The following is a 16,271-nucleotide window of genomic DNA, read 5'->3' on the forward strand; positions in this document are numbered from 1 at the left end:
TCGACTTTGTCTTTAACCCAATTTCGTATGGTGCTGATCTAAAACATAACACACAGTGCTATTATTAACGAGCCAAAACAAGATTAACGAAACCCGAAATGTGGTTTAGTGACAAAATAACATGAGAACTCTGTGTGTGTGTGTGTGTGTGTGTGTGTGAGAGAGAGAGAGAGAGAGAGAGAGAGAGCTGGGGGCCAAAGTCTCAATAAGGCTGACAATTTTGACCTTGTGGGGACATTTTTTAGTCCCCATGTGGAAAAACTGTTTGTTTGTTTGTTTGTTTGTTTGTTTGTTTACAAAATTATAGTTTTTATTTTTAAAAATGAGCCAAAAGATGTCCTTTTATGGAGATTAAGGTTAGGGTCAAATTTTGGTGTAGGCATACCATTAAATAGCTGCATTAATAATAATTGCGTGTGAGTGTGAGAAGCTGGAGTCAGCAGGTGCTGGCTGTGTAGGAGTCATTATGTGCCTGGCAGATCCTTCTCCTGACCTTGCCAGTGAGAGAGAAAGAGGACAGAGCCACTCTGTGTGTGTGTGTGTGTGTGTGTGTGTGTGTGTGTGTGTGTGTGTGTGTGTGTGTGTGCACGTGAGTGAGTCAGTGACGGAGCAGTCCCAGTTTCTGCACTGCAGATCTCTTGGAGGGTCCTGAAGGAAATGGAGCTGCAATAGCAATGAAATAAAATCTGGCAACGTGCCAGAGGGAGTGAGACAGAAGTGTAGGAGTGAGACAGAAGTGTAGGAGTGAGACAGAAGTTAAGGAGAGGAAGATCGGATGTCATCAGCAGCGTGTGTGTGCTGCAGTGACCCGACACTGTGAGTATTCTTTCTCATCTGATCCAATCACCTCTGTTTCATTGTGATCATATATGCACAGAGTGTGTATGAGTCGTGTGTGTGTGTGTGTGTGAGGTTCTGTGTGGTGTTTTCACTCATGTTCAGAGCTGATGTGTTTGAAATGAGCTTCTTCATGGATCTGTGTTGTATCAGGAGACAGCGGTGCTCTAAATATGTCATCGCTGAATATCTAACAAACACAGCGTGGTTCTGCAGAAGACTAGAGAAAGGGATCAGATGAGGTAATGATGTGATTTTGAGGATGTGAGCATCCAGACATCCTGTAATAACATGAACTGTGTGTGTGTGTGTGTGTGTGTGTGTGTGTGTGTGTGTGTGTGTGTGTGTGTACTTTGATCATTTGAGCAGTGATCATGGAGATATCTGTGAGATCAGTGATTGATCTGTTCTGCAGCACTGCTTTAAATTCAGCATGCTCTCAGTCTCTCTCACACACACACACACACACACACACACACACACACACACACACACACACACTTGGCAGATGGATGATCAGTGGAGTGACAGATTTACTGACGTTCACCGCATTAATCACTGACACTCGCTGACTTTGCTGTGATGTGCACTTTAATACACACTGCAGTATTTTTAGGTTCCATACTCAGGACACACTGTAGATTTAATCTCTGCTCAGGTCCATTTACTGTAGGTAATCCCATCTCTAAGCTGTGTTTGTGGGTGTGGATGTGTGGGTGTTTATCTATATCGTGTGTGTGTGTGTGTGTGTGTGTGTGTGTGTGTGTGTGTGTGTATCTATCTATTTCTGTGTGTGTGTGTGTGTGTGTGTGTGTGTGTGTGTGTGTGTGTGTGTTTCTGTTTCTAAGTGTGTAATTATTTGTGTGTGTGTTTCTATTTCGGTGTGTGTTTGTGTGTGTATATATCTATTTCTGTGTGTGTGTCTCTCTATTTCTGTGTGTGTGTCTCTCTATTTCTGTGTGTGTTTGTGTGTATCTATTCCTCTCGTGTGTGTGTTTCTGTGTGTGTATCTATTTCTGTGTGTATGTGTGTTTCTGTATATGTATCTACTTGTCTGTGTGTATTTCTGTTTCTGTGTGTATTTGTGTGTGTATCTATTCCTCTCGTGTGTGTGTGTATCTATTTCTGTGTGTGTGTGTGTGTGTGTGTGTGTGTGTGTGTGTGTATATCTATTTCTGTGTGTATGTGTGTTTCTTTATGTGTATCTACTTGTCTGTGTGTATTTCTGTTTCTGTGTGTTTGTGTGTGTATCTATTCCTCTCGTGTGTGTGTGTGTGTGTGTGTGTGTGTGTGTGTGTGTGTGCGCGTGTGTGTTTCTGTTTCTGTGTGTGTGTGTGTTTGTCTATTTGTGTGTGCGTTTCTCTGTGTGTGTGTGTGTGTGTGTGTGTGTTTTTCTGTTTCGGTGTGTATCTATTTGTGTGTTCGTGTGTATGTTTCTGTTTCGGTATGTATCTATTTCTGTGTGTATCTATTCCTCTCGTGTGTGTGTGTGTGTGTGTGTTTCTGTGTTTGTGTGTGCATGTGTGTTTTTGTGTGTGTATCTGTGTGTGTGTTGTGTGTTTCTGTTTGTGTGTGTCTATGTCTGTGTGTGTGTTTCTGTGTGTGTGTATCTATGTCTGTGTGCGTATCTATGTCTGTGTGTGTGTCTATGTCTGTGTGTGTGTTTCTGTGTGTGTGTGTGTGTGTGTGTGTGTGTGTGTGTGTGTATCCATGTCTGTGTGTGTCTGTCTGTGTGTGTGTTTCTGTGTGTGTATCTATGTGTGTGTGTGTTTCTGTGTGTGTATCTATGTTTCTGTGTGTGTATCTATGTCTCTCTGTGTGTATCTATGTGTGTGTGTGTGTGTGTGTCCATGTCTGTGTGTGTGTCCATGTCTGTGTGTGTGTCTATGTCTGTGTGTGTTTCTGTGTGTGTGTATCTACTGTATGTCTCTGTGTGTGTATCTATGTCTGTGTGTGTTTCTGTGTGTGTGTATCTACTGTATGTCTCTGTGTGTGTGTCTATGTCTGTGTGTGTGTCTGTCTGTGTGTGTGTGTTTCTGTGTGTATCTATGTCTGTGTGTGTGTGTCTATGTCTGTGTGTGTATCTACTGTATGTCTGTGTGTGTGTGTTTGTGTGTATCTACTGTATGTCTGTGTGTGTATCTGTGTGTGTGTGTGTTTGTGTGTATCTACTGTATGTCTCTGTGTGTGTATCTATGTGTGTGTGTGTTTGTGTGTGTGTATCTACTGTATGTCTCTGTGTGTGTATCTATGTGTGTGTGTGTTTCTGTGTGTGTGTATCTACTGTATGTCTCTGTGTGTGTATCTATTTCTGTGTGTGTGTGTGTGTGTGTGTGTGTGTGTGTGTGTGTGTGTGTGTGTGTGAGTGAGTGTATCTACTGTATGTCTGTGTGTGTGTGTGTGTGTGTGTGTGTGTGTGTGTGTGTGTGTGTGTGTGTGTATCTATGTCTGCGTATGTGTGTGCATGTTTCTGTATGTTATTCCTTACCTGTGCTTTCAGCTCCATTGGTTGTGAAATTACAGCAAGCTGAACTTCACATCTAACTTTATTACTGAGTAACAAAGTCCTCTCTCACTACCTCTGTCTTTTCTCTCCCTCAGGTGTGTTGGGGTCATGTTGGGATGAAATGGGTGACGGGCAGGTGGTGGGGGAGGGGTGCCGCCCCTACACCCTCTTTGACAGTTTTGTGCAGGCATCGACATGCAGGGAGACCCTGCGGGCGTTTCAGGAGCTCTGCACTGAGCTCCACCTGCAGCCAGGAGACAATCCACTGTTTTACAAGACCCTGAGGTCCAGACTGCACTACTGGAGAGCTAAAGCTCTGTGGGCCAAGCTGGACAAACGAGCCAGCCAGAAAGAGTACCATAGGGGCCACGCTTGTTCGAACACTACAGTAAACAACCACACACACACACACACTGGACTGATCAAAATGATTAAAAAAAAAAAACAGAAAAATGTTGTGCTGGTTAAATACACACTTGTTTTACCGTATGTGTGTGTTTTCTATGATTGTCAGTGTCTGATAATAGGTGCAGGACCATGTGGCCTTCGCACGGCTATCGAGCTGAGTTTTCTGGGTGCGAGGGTGGTGCTGGTGGAAAAGAGGGACACGTTCTCCCGGAATAATGTCCTCCATCTCTGGCCTTTCACCATCCAGGATCTCCGTGGCCTCGGAGCCAAGAAGTTCTATGGAAAGTTCTGCGCAGGGGCCATAGATCATATTAGTGAGTGAAGCCAACGCTACATGTCATTTAATTATTGCTGTGTGTGTGTGTGTGTGTGTGTGTTTGAGATTATCACTGTATGTTTCACTGTGAGCTGATGCAATATAACTTCTGAAAACAAAACTGCAAACTCTTAAAGTACAGTTCAGATCATTTCACTCATCTTAAAGCACAAACTTGGGGATTTACTTCAAGCTTTTAGGTAAAAGTCTGGAACAGAGTCTCAAAAATATAAGTGAAATCAAAATAATCTTCTGTTTATTTACAAAAAAATCTAATACACCCTGGATATAATGCCAGTCCATCACAAAGCACTGTCTGAAGTTGGATGCGAAAAGAAAATCTTCTTTCTTCCAAAAACGTTGATTTACAGAGTAACCAATCACGCCCAAGTCTAAAGGTTGTTACAGTCGGCGTATCAGGCAAAAATTCAATCCAAATTGCCTGAAACTGTGCTCTCTGAATTCAGAATTTAATGCAGAACAACATACTTTTTACAGAATTAAAATCTATTTATCCGTTCTTGAGATATTACTAATCAAAGATTGAAGAAACGGCTTAATTTTTAGAAAATGGTCGTAATATTCTGTATGAGAATATATGTACATGGTCCAAAGTGGGCCTCATTAACCAATGAGATCAAAAGTTTTTTCTTAATAACGTTTCTATTTTTCAAGATATTTACACGGAAATTGGCAGAAAAATAGATGGTTGTCTACTGAATACAAAGTTGGAAAAATTAATAAAAACAAATGATGCAAATTAGTATTAATTATGCTAATTAGGTGAAAATGTTAAATCCGTACACTCAATAAAAAAGTAATAAAATATTATTTCTAATACCCTTTTTGTGCTCTGTAGGCCTTTGTATTTCTCAAAAGTAGGGCCTACTAGTGTTTATATGAAAGAATATGAATGATTATTTCGATTAATATTCACAGCTTTCAAGGCGAACCTTGAAAAAACTGTGTGAGCCACATCCAGTAAACAATTCACATTAACTGAACTGAAATTGACACTCACGTTTCTGACTTCCGTTATTTTAAATCTCATTCCGACCACTAAGATCTCAATATTTTTAATCAACATAACTTGTTATATTCTTAAATAGTTATTTATTTACATGAATCAGTTTGATTTGGAAAAATAAGTAGGTAAAGCTATGAAAACTCACTTCAAAGTCTGCCATGAATCATAATGTCAAAACTAGCGGATGGAAAATTTTGCTGAATCCTTCATCAGAAACAGTGAGAGCGAGAGAACGTCCCTATAAAAGTTATCTGATTGATATTCATGAGTAATCCAGTGGGAAACCGATCAGAAGAGAGAGAGAGAGAGAGAGAGAGAGCCTGACCGCTTTCCCGTGACTCAAAAAGAAAAGCACCGGCAGTTTTCTGACATCATGGCAGCAGAGTTTTTACTCTGTTGTACCGACTTCAACCTGCTGTTACTCCCAAGGTACTGAACAGATCTTAACGAGATTGATTTATTTGGAAAGCAGAGATTATAAACTGGGCGGCACGGTGGTGTAGTGGTTAGCGCTGTCGCCTCACAGCAAGAAGGTCCTGGGTTCGAGCCCCGTGGCCGGCGAGGGCCTTTCTGTGTGGAGTTTGCATGTTTTCTCCGTGTCCGCGTGGGTTTCCTCCGGGTGCTCCGGTTTCCCCCACAGTCCAAAGACATGCAGGTTAGGTTAACTGGTGACTCTAAATTGACCGTAGGTGTGAATGTGAGTGTGAATGGTTGTCTGTGTCTATGTGTCAGCCCTGTGATGACCTGGCGACTTGTCCAGGGTGTACCCCGCCTTTCGCCCGTAGTCAGCTGGGATAGGCTCCAGCTTGCCTGCGACCCTGTAGAAGGATAAAGCGGCTAGAGATAATGAGATTATAAGCTTTTTAATTATCATATTCACGATAGAAAATATTCAAAAGTTAAGCAATGACAGGTTTGGAAACTGAGACCCCGTCCACACGTAGCCGGGTATCTGCTAAATCGAAGATATTTTTCTACGTTTTGGCCCGTCATCCACATGAAAACACATCAAAAACGAATATTTAAAAAAACTCCGGGCAAAGTGAAGATTTTTGAAAACTCCGTGTATGCCTTTTCGTGTAGACAGAGATAACCGGAGTTTTGCGTTTTAGAACGTCACAATCTGCGCCAAAAAAATGACAACAAATCTGCCCTGACGTCAAACGTGCGACCTTTGTTTACTGCAGAAGCCAGATTAAGCATGGACAAAGAGTAATGGATCGGAGTAGTGCCTTGAAAGCGTTAATTATTGTGCAGGTGCTATTTACATGTTTAATTTTAGAAGCCCAACTACTGCTCCAAAAACAGGGTCAATATGTCCACATATTTGCTTTGACAAGATTCCCAATCAACGTTTTCTTGCGTCTTTTGACGTTTATACTCCAAAATTGTGTTTAGAAGCAATTCTGTCTCCGAGTCTGTCCAGACGAACGAGCTTGGCGCCATGTTTTATGTTTAGGCGGAAGTGACGCCAACAGAGGGCTATTCTGATGTGATTAGGGGGTAGGATTTGGGGAAATAATGCCATCTACAGGTTTGGAATGCTTATGAATGTGATTGAAAACGCAGATGTTCGGTTATGTGTGGAAGGGATTTTTTTCGAAGACGAGGTGGTGTGGATAAAACGTTTTTATAAACGGAGGGGGGGAAAATGTTCGGTTTTAAAAATACCCGGCTACATGTGTACATGGCCTTAAATGATCGTCTGCATGGACAATTTTCACAGCACAGCCAGCAAGCGTCTGATATGCCTAGTTACAGATCAAAAAATTTCAACCGAAACGGGCTTTTTTTTTTGACCTGGGTTTAAATTTTTTTAACCTAGTTCTTTTCCAATCTCGGTAAAACTTTAGATTATCTAAGATTCTTAAAAGGGATTCTCCATCACATATTTTGTCTCTCTTTCTTCCATCCACTTCCTCTCTGTCTCCACCTACTGAGAATTTCCTCATCTGTCTGTCTACCCGTTCTTATCTCCCTAACTAACAGTTTTTAAAAATATTTTCTTTCATACTTAACCAGGATTCAAACTCAGAACCTTCTGATTCTTAACCCAACACCTTAACCTTAACCAGTGATGATTGCAATGAAAGGAAGGATATATATTTTGAATTTATTAATGAGTCCAGTCTTATTATGTCATCACGTAGTTTAAAATACAAAGTCTTCCCAAATCCTAACCCTCGATACAGTAAGTCTCCCTAATACAAGTAGCACATTATGAACTGGGTTAAAAATTCTAATCTAGATTAAAAAAATCCCACCTGACCTACAACTCTGACCTGTACCAAGGTCATTGTTACATGGTAGAACGAGCATCACATTGAACTCTCTCTCTCTCTCTCTCTCCCTAGTTCTTGACAATGTTTTTGGGAAATGTGACCTAGCGAGTCGAAAGCTGTGAGCTTTCTTTAAAAAATGTTGACTAAATGTCCTGAAAGAACAAAACCACTGAACCGCATACTATACTTTCTCCTTCGTTCCTCTGCATAATACTGAGTCTAGTTGTATTTGTGTCGAAAGGCATTCGTCAGCTGCAGCTCATACTGCTGAAAGTGGCTCTGCTCCTGGGTGTGGAGATTCATGTGAATGTGGAGTTCAGGAGTCTGAGGGAGCCTCCGGAGAACCAAGAGAACCAAAGTAAGATCACATCTACAATCCCAGATCATACTTAATAAATATGTTGGCCTCGTTTCTATTGTAGAGTTGAACTATACTGATCATGGAGAGTAAACATTTCAATCATCTTGGCTTCAGACTCAACGCCCACAGCTCCCAGGGCGTCTTTTTTAAAAATGTAGCTGGCAACCAGCTTCAGAACTTTTGGATCTAATTGTTTGTACACCAGGCTTGTAGTACTCGAGTCCGACTCATGTCGTAATTTTAAGGACTTGTGACTCGACTCAGACTTGAGCACTGATGACTCAGACTCGTGCGTTAACTGCATAAATTGGAGACTCTGATTTTTTCTTTATTTTTTGTAACATGCCATAATAATTTGGCATAAGATATTTGTATCTACATTAATTTTTGTGCTAATTTCATGAGAGTGTCACACCTGCGCGCCTTGGTGTGTGCATCAGATAGACTCTCGGGTGCACTCCGGACAGCACGCACGCCAAGCGGACTCTCGCACGCACATCATAAACGACTCGTACGTGCACAGGATTAAGGCGCAATCAGCGCGGCGATATAAAAACTGTGAAAACGCACTTACTTTGCGAAGTATTGAGCTGCATTGCTGACACATTACCGAGCCTTATTTCCTTGTTTGGTTTCCTGATCCCTGATTTCCTGTTTCTTGTCTTTGATCCTGCCGAGTCTACGATAGCCTGTTTGTGTCTCGCTCGACCTATCACCCGTTTCACCGTTTTACGATTTTGCCTGCTGTTCTGGATTGTTTACCATCTTCACTTGTATTAATAAACACACCTTCTGCGCTTACATCCGTCTCCCAACCATCTCTGACAGAATACTTCACACTCCCTGATAAAGAGAAGCACATTCACCTGTTCATACGTCATGTTCAGGAACAAACTAATGCTAACGGCGCTAAAACAGCCACCGTCAAATGGTGCGGTTGGAGTCTTGTTCTTGGACTCGACTCAGACTCGAGACTGGACTCGGACTCGAGGTTTAGTGACTCGAGTACAACACTGCTGTACATATTTCTGTGTAGAAACAATGCCATTCATCAGTTAGTGAGCAAGATCAGTTTCTTCTTATGAACATGGGGAAGCCATGGACTAATGGTTAGAGAAGCAGCTTTGGGACCAAAAGGTCACCAGTTTGATTCCCTGGACCAGCAGGAATGGCTGAAGTGCTCTTGAGAAAGGCACCTAACCCCAGCCTGCTCTGGGTATGTTGTATGTCGCTCTGGATAAGATCGTCTGCTAAATGCCTGTAATGTAATGAAAGTAGGCTATTACTAGGCCACAGCTAGTGATGAGAAGTACCAGACTCTCTAATAGCATCTAGAAACTGTGAGACTTCATTACATTGGCAATTCCACTGACTGTGCAACATGGTTTCCTCAGCCCAGTTCCATGCAACGAAATTGTTGTGCAGCTTCATTCCATAGTTATTCACTGAGATTTGACATTTACGTCACTCAGTGTCTTTTCCTTCCTCTTTCACTGCACAGTCTTAGCGTGAGCTCTATTCTCAGTCTCAGACGCCCTGCCCAGAGATCATCTGATGCATCGGGTGTGTCTTAGTTCCTTGATCCAGGAGATCCTTGATTGATGGCCTAGAATTTAGATGTACAGTATTGATAAAATTATCAAATGTACCACACTGAAAAGCAAAAGCTTCATTGTTTGATCTCTTCAGCAGCGGATTGCTTTTTTTTTTTTTAAAGAATTATATGCAACTTTGTGTTGAAAGTGAATATACTTCATGTTCTAGCACTGCATTTCACTTTCATCAGTGTGATGTGATGAAGTCGTGCTACACTGAAATGCAATGACATCAGAACTACCACTAATGCTGCGCTATACAGCAATGAAGCAATGAATAGTATGGTATGTTTTCAGCATGTCACTGATGAAACGTAATGCTGCGTGTGTATAGGTATACAGTATGTGTGTGTACGTATGTATGTTTGTGTATATATATATTTTTTTCTAGTTGAAGCTGCATTTTCTCAATACGTTTCTCCAAAACTGTGCAGTAAATGTGCTAAATTGTCCAAAAACTCAACTCCTCAGCACTGATGACAGCAGAAAAGGAAGCAAAGGCCAGTGTGTAATTATTACATACATGGGATCAGATTGCCGTTGCTGACTCACTGTGTGACTTACTCTTGTCACTGTGGCTTTTTTTTTTTTTAGATACTTTCCAATCCTCATTTAGCACAAACACGTTTGGAAAAAGAAATTGTTATTATTCACTTAAGTCTGTACGAGCACAGAACAGCATGATGTGGCAACCATTTGACGCGACGCTCTTTAAAAGGAGTGAATCGTTAACAGGTCTGGCCTTCGAAATAGAATAATAATATAATAATTTATTACATTTATATCATGCTATAAATGTACACTCTATAGCAGTTTACAATTCAAAAAATGCAAACAAATAATAAATGAAGAATTTGGTTCCAAAACACTAGATATCCAATTCCAATTCCACTGTTTCGAGAAAAATCACTTTTTCTGATTACAGGGAGTGATTCAAGGAAAACCACTGTATCCTGTTTTAAAATGTATTGACTTATTCCTTAATGATAATAAACTTCAAAAATGAAATCCAAAACTAATTAACAGCTTTTAACTGAACCACGTAATTATAATTTTTTTTTGTCAAGGCGCTACATATCCACGCCATGGCTTTTTTCCCCAAAATGCTACATATCCCTTTCGATTTAAAGTGCGTTTAACTGTGTTCTTTCATGACAGATTATTTTATAGATTATTTAATTTTTTTAGATTATTTTATTGAAATAATTCATAATTCAGCGTGAAATTGTCCAATAAATGCGAGAAGTGATGAAGCGATTTCCTACTTCATGGGCGCAGCCATCTTAGAAGACTTCACGCCAATGGCGGCCTCTGATTGGCCAAATGGATATGTCTGGTTTTGAGAAAAATCGGTGATGGCGCTTGTTGCGTTTTGGAATGAAAGACCGTAATGCAGTGTGCAAATCAATGGCAGATATCGTGTTTTGGCAAAAACTGAATATGGTACGTGAAAGATATGATAATTACTGATGGTTTGGTGGCGGGAGTTTCAATTTTGCAAATTTGGCATTTATTGCATTTTGGAACCAAACTCTTCAGATATACTTCAAGTCTAAAATCACGACAGAATAAAAATAAATAAAAAAATATTCAAATTCAATAAAGAGAAGAAGCCTTTATATGTCACATGCACAATCAAGCACAGTGGAATTCGTCCTCTGCATTTAACCCATCTGAAGCAGTGAACACGCACACACACACAAGTGAGCAATGAGCGCACATACACACCCAGAGCAGTGGGCAGCCATGCTACAGCACCCAGAGAGCAGTTGAGGGTTCAGTGCCTTGTTCAAGGGCACCTCAGCCTAAGACCGTCCCACATTAACCTAACCTGCATGTCTTTGGGGGAAACCGGAGCAAACCCATGCGGACACGGGGAGAACATGCAAACTCCACACAGAAAGGCCCTCGCCGGCCACTGGACTCGAACACAGAACCTTCTTGCTGTGAAGCGACAGTGCTAACCACTACACCACCATGCCACCCAAGTCAGAATCTAAGAAGTACAAGCTGATTTTAAATCGGAAGGTTTTCAATTGTTTCTTGATATTGTTAATGTTCTCTCAGCAAGATACAGTGGTGCTTGAAAGTTTGTGAACCCTTTAGAATTTTCTATATTTCTGCATAAATATGACCTAAAACATCATCAGATTTTCACACAAGTCCTAAAAGTAGATAAAGAGAACCCAGTTAAACAAATGAGACAGAAATATGAGACTTGGTCATTTATTTATTGAGGAAAATGATCCAATATTACATATCTGGGGTGCTCTGGTTTCCCCCATAGTCCAAAGACATGCGGGTTAGGTTAACTGGCGACTCTAAATTGACCGTAGGTGTGAATGTGAGTGTGAATGGTTGTCTGTGTCTTATGTGTCAGCCCTGTGATGACCTGGCAACTTGTCGAGGGTGTACCCCACCTTTCGCCCGTAGTCAGCTGGGATAGGCTCCAGCTTGCCTGCGACCCTGTAGAACAGGATAAAGTGGCTACAGATAATGAGATGAGATGAGATTACATATCTGTGAGTGGCAAAAGTATGTGAACCTTTGCTTTCAGTATCCGGTGTGACCCCCTTGTGCAGCAATAACTGCAACTAAACGTTTCCGGTAACTGTTGATCAGTCCTGCACACCGGCTTGGAGGAATTTTAGCCCATTCCTCCATACAGAACAGCTTCAACTCTGGGATGTTGGTGGGTTTCCTCACATGAACTGCTTGCTTCAGGTCCTTCCACAACATTTCGATTGGATTAAGGTCAGAACTTTGACTTGGCCATTCCAAAACATTAACTTCTTCTTTAACCATTCTTTGGTAGAACGACTTGTGTGCTTAGGGTCGTTGTCTTGCTGCATGACCCACCTTCTCTTGAGATTCAGTTCATGGACAGATGTCCTGACATTTTCCTTTTGAATTTGCTGGTATAATTCAGAATTCATTGTTCCATCAATGATGGCAAGCCGTCCTGGCCCAGATGCAGCAAAACAGGCCCAAACCATGATACTACCACCACCATGTTTCACAGATGGGATAAGGTTCTTATGCTGGAATGGAGTGTTTTCCTTTCTTCAAACATAACGCTTCTCATTTAAACCAAAAAGTTCTATTTTGGTCTCATCCGTCCACAAATCATTTTTCCAATAGCCATCTGGCTTGTCCATATGATCTTTAGCAAATGGCAGACGAGCAGCAATGTTCTTTTTGGAGAGCAGTGGCTTTTCCTTGCAACCCTGCCATGCACACCATTGTTGTTCAGTGTTCTCCTGATGGTGGACTCATGAACATTAACATTAGCCAATGTGAGAGAGGCCTTCAGTTGCTTAGAAGTTACCCTGGGGTCCTTTGTGACCTCGCCGACTATTACACGCCTTGCTCTTGCAGTGATCTTTGTTGGTCGATGTTACCTGGGGAGGGTAACAATGGTCTTGAATTTCCTCCATTTGTACACAATCTGTCTGACTGTGGATTGGTGGAGTTCAAACTCTTTAGAGATGGTTTTGTAACCTTTTCCAGCCTGATGAGCATCAACAACACTTTTCCTGAGGTCCTCAGAAATCTCCTTTGTTCATGCCATAATGCACTTCCACAAACGTGTTGTGAAGATCAGACTTTGATAGATCCCTGTTCTTTAAATAAAACAGGGTGCCCACTCACACCTGATTGTCATCCCATTGATTGAAAACACCTGACTCTAATTTCACCTTCAAATTAACTGCTAATCCTAGAGGTTCACATACTTTTGCCACTCACAGATATGTAATATTGGATAATTTTCCTCAATAAATAAATCTCATCTCATTATCTCTAGCCGCTTTATCCTTCTACAGGGTTGCAGGCAAGCTGGAGCCTATCCCAGCTGACTACGGGCGAAAGGCAGGGTACACCCTGGACAAGTCGCCAGGTCATCACAGGGCTGACACATAGACACAGACAACCATTCACACTCACATTCACACCTACGGTCAATTTAGAGTCACCAGTTAACCTAACCTGCATGTCTTTGGACTGTGGGGGAAACCGGAGCACCCGGAGGAAACCCACGCGGACACGGGGAGAACATGCAAACTCCACACAGAAAGGCCCTCACCGGCCACGGGGCTCGAACCCGGACCTTCTTGCTGTGAGGCGACAGCGCTAACCACTACACCACCATGCCGCCCCCAATAAATAAATGACCAAGTATAATATTTTTGTCTCATTTGTTTAACTGGGTTCTCTTTATCTACTTTTACAACCCCGATTCCAAAAAAGTTGGGACAAAGTACAAATTGTAAATAAAAACGGAATGCAATAATTTACAAATCTCAAAAACTGATATTGTTTTCACAATAGAACATAGACAACATATCAAATGTCGAAAGTGAGACATTTTGAAATTTCATACCAAATATTGGCTCATTTGAAATTTCATGACAGTAACACATCTCAAAAAAGTTGGGACGGGGCAATAAGAGGCTGGAAAAGTTAAAGGTACAAAAAAGGAACAGCTGGAGGACCAAATTGCAACTCATTAGGTCAATTGGCAATAGGTCATTAACATGACTGGGTATAAAAAGAGCATCTTGGAGTGGCAGCGGCTCTCAGAAGTAAAGATGGGAAGAGGATCACCAATCCCCCTAATTCTGCGCCGACAAATAGTGCAGCAATATCAGAAAGGAGCTCGACAGTGTAAAATTGCAAAGAGTTTGAACATATCATCATCTACAGTGCATAATATCATCAAAAGATTCAGAGAACCTGGAAGAATCTCTGTGCGTAAGGGTCAAGGCCGGAAAACCATACTGGGTGCCCGTGATCTTCGGGCCCTTAGACGGCACTGCATCACATATAGGCATGCTTCTGTATTGGAAATCACAAAATGGGCTCAGGAATATTTCCAGAGAACATTATCTGTGAACACAATTCACCGTGCCATCCGCCGTTGCCAGCTAAAACTCTATAGTTCAAAGAAGAAGCCGTATCTAAACATGATCCAGAAGTGCAGACGTCTTCTCTTAGCCAAGGCTCATTTAAAATGGACTGTGGCAAAGTGGAAAACTGTTCTGTGGTCAGACGAATCAAAATTTGAAGTTCTTTATGGAAATCAGGGACGCTGTGTCATTCGGACTAAAGAGGAGAAGGACGACCCAAGTTGTTATCAGCGCTCAGTTCAGAAGCCTGCATCTCTGATGGTATGGGGTTGCATTAGTGCGTGTGGCATGGGCAGCTTACACATCTGGAAAGACACCATCAAGCTGAAAGGTACATCCAGGTTCTAGAGCAACATATGCTCCCATCCAGACGACGTCTCTTTCAGGGAAGACCTTGCATTTTCCAACATGACAATGCCAAACCACATACTGCATCAATTACAGCATCATGGCTGCGTAGAAGAAGGGTCCGGGTACTGAACTGGCCAGCCTGCAGTCCAGATCTTTCACCCATAGAAAACATTTGGCGCATCATAAAACGGAAGATATGACAAAAAAGACCTAAGACAGTTGAGCAACTAGAATCCTACATTAGACAAGAATGGGTTAACATTCCTATCCCTAAACTTGAGCAACTTGTCTCCTCAGTCCCCAGACGTTTACAGACTGTTGTAAAGAGAAAAGGGGATGTCTCACAGTAGTAAACCTGGCCTTGTCCCAACTTTTTTGAGATGTGTTGTTGTCATGAAATTTAAAATCGCCTAATTTTTCTCTTTTTAAATGATACATTTTCTCAGTTCAAACATTTGATATGTCATCTATGTTCTATTCTGAAAAAAATATAGAATTTTGAAACTTCCACATCATTGCATTTTGTTTTTATTTACAATTTGTACTTTGTCCCAACTTTTTTGGAATCGGGGTTGTAGGACTTGTGTGAAAATCCGATGATGTTTTAGGTCATATTTATACAAAAGTATAGAAAATTCTAAAGGGTTCACAAACTTTCAAACACCACTGTATTCCATCACTTGGGACCTGCGTAGGCTTGCGTTCTTCCACCAAATGAACTTCACTTGATACTAAGAACCACCAAATCATTGTTGAGCCCTGATGTCGAGTTCGATTTCAGAACCTTAAGGATTCCCCCAGAGGGACAAACCAGAGCCAGTGCATCCTCAGGAACTCTACAGTGCTATTTAGGAGCTTTTCTTATTTGTAGATAATAAGTTTTAGGTATGGTGGTGTAGTGGTTAGCACTGTTGCCTCACAGCAAGAAGGTTCAGGGTTCGAGCCCAGCAACCGGCGAGGGCCTTTCTGTGTGGAGTTTGCATGTTCTCCACGTGGGTTTCCTCCGGGTGCTCCGGTTTCCCCCACAGTCCAAAGACATGCAGGTTAGGCTAATTGGTGACTCTAAATTGACTGTAGGTGTGAATGTGAGTGTGAATGGTTGTTTGTCTCTATGTGTCAGCCCTGTGATGACCTGGTGACTTGTCCAGGGTGTACCCCGCCTCTTGCCCATAGTCAGCTGGGATAGGCTCCAGCTTACCTGCGACCCTGTACAGGATAAGCGGTTACAGATAATGGATGGAAGTTTTAGCCCTAACTGAGTTGTTATTTGTGTTTGGTGCAGGTATTGGCTGGAGTGCTGAGGTTTGTCCCCCTGCACATCCAGTGAGTGAGCTGCAGTTTGATGTGGTTGTTGGAGCAGATGGCAGGAGGAACACCTTACCAGGTAATAATACGCATTCACCTATGCAGTCCATAATCATCCATAATTGCATACATTCAATTCATAATCGTATACTTATAATCATTAATTGTCCAAAGTCATACACTTACAGTCCATAATGTCCATGATTATCCACCTAGTCAGTAATTTTATACCGGGAGTCCATAATTTTATATCTACAGGCCATAATCATCCATAATCATACACCTACAACCTGTAATTATATACCTACAGTCCATAAACATCTACCTACTCTTCACAATCACCCATATTCCTAATCCCAAACCTAATTCATAAAAG

General features: G+C 41.7%; 1 protein-coding gene across 4 annotated transcripts in view; it reads left to right on the forward strand.

Moving 5' to 3' along the window:
- The first annotated feature begins 3,464 nt into the window (after positions 1-3,464).
- Positions 3,465-16,271, forward strand: part of mical3b (microtubule associated monooxygenase, calponin and LIM domain containing 3b) — an 87,739-nt gene continuing 74,932 nt past the window's right edge. For all 4 annotated transcript variants that reach the window (XM_060903354.1, XM_060903355.1, XM_060903356.1 and 1 more), the window contains exons 1-4: positions 3,465-3,731; positions 3,858-4,065; positions 7,618-7,734; positions 15,873-15,974. In XM_060903354.1, coding sequence (XP_060759337.1) covers positions 3,465-3,731; positions 3,858-4,065; positions 7,618-7,734; positions 15,873-15,974 — 694 coding nt within the window. The remainder of the gene's footprint in view (positions 3,732-3,857; positions 4,066-7,617; positions 7,735-15,872; positions 15,975-16,271) is intronic.

The sequence above is a fragment of the Neoarius graeffei genome, chromosome 21 (genome assembly GCF_027579695.1).
Source record: "Neoarius graeffei isolate fNeoGra1 chromosome 21, fNeoGra1.pri, whole genome shotgun sequence".
Classification (NCBI taxonomy): Eukaryota; Metazoa; Chordata; class Actinopteri; order Siluriformes; family Ariidae; genus Neoarius; species Neoarius graeffei.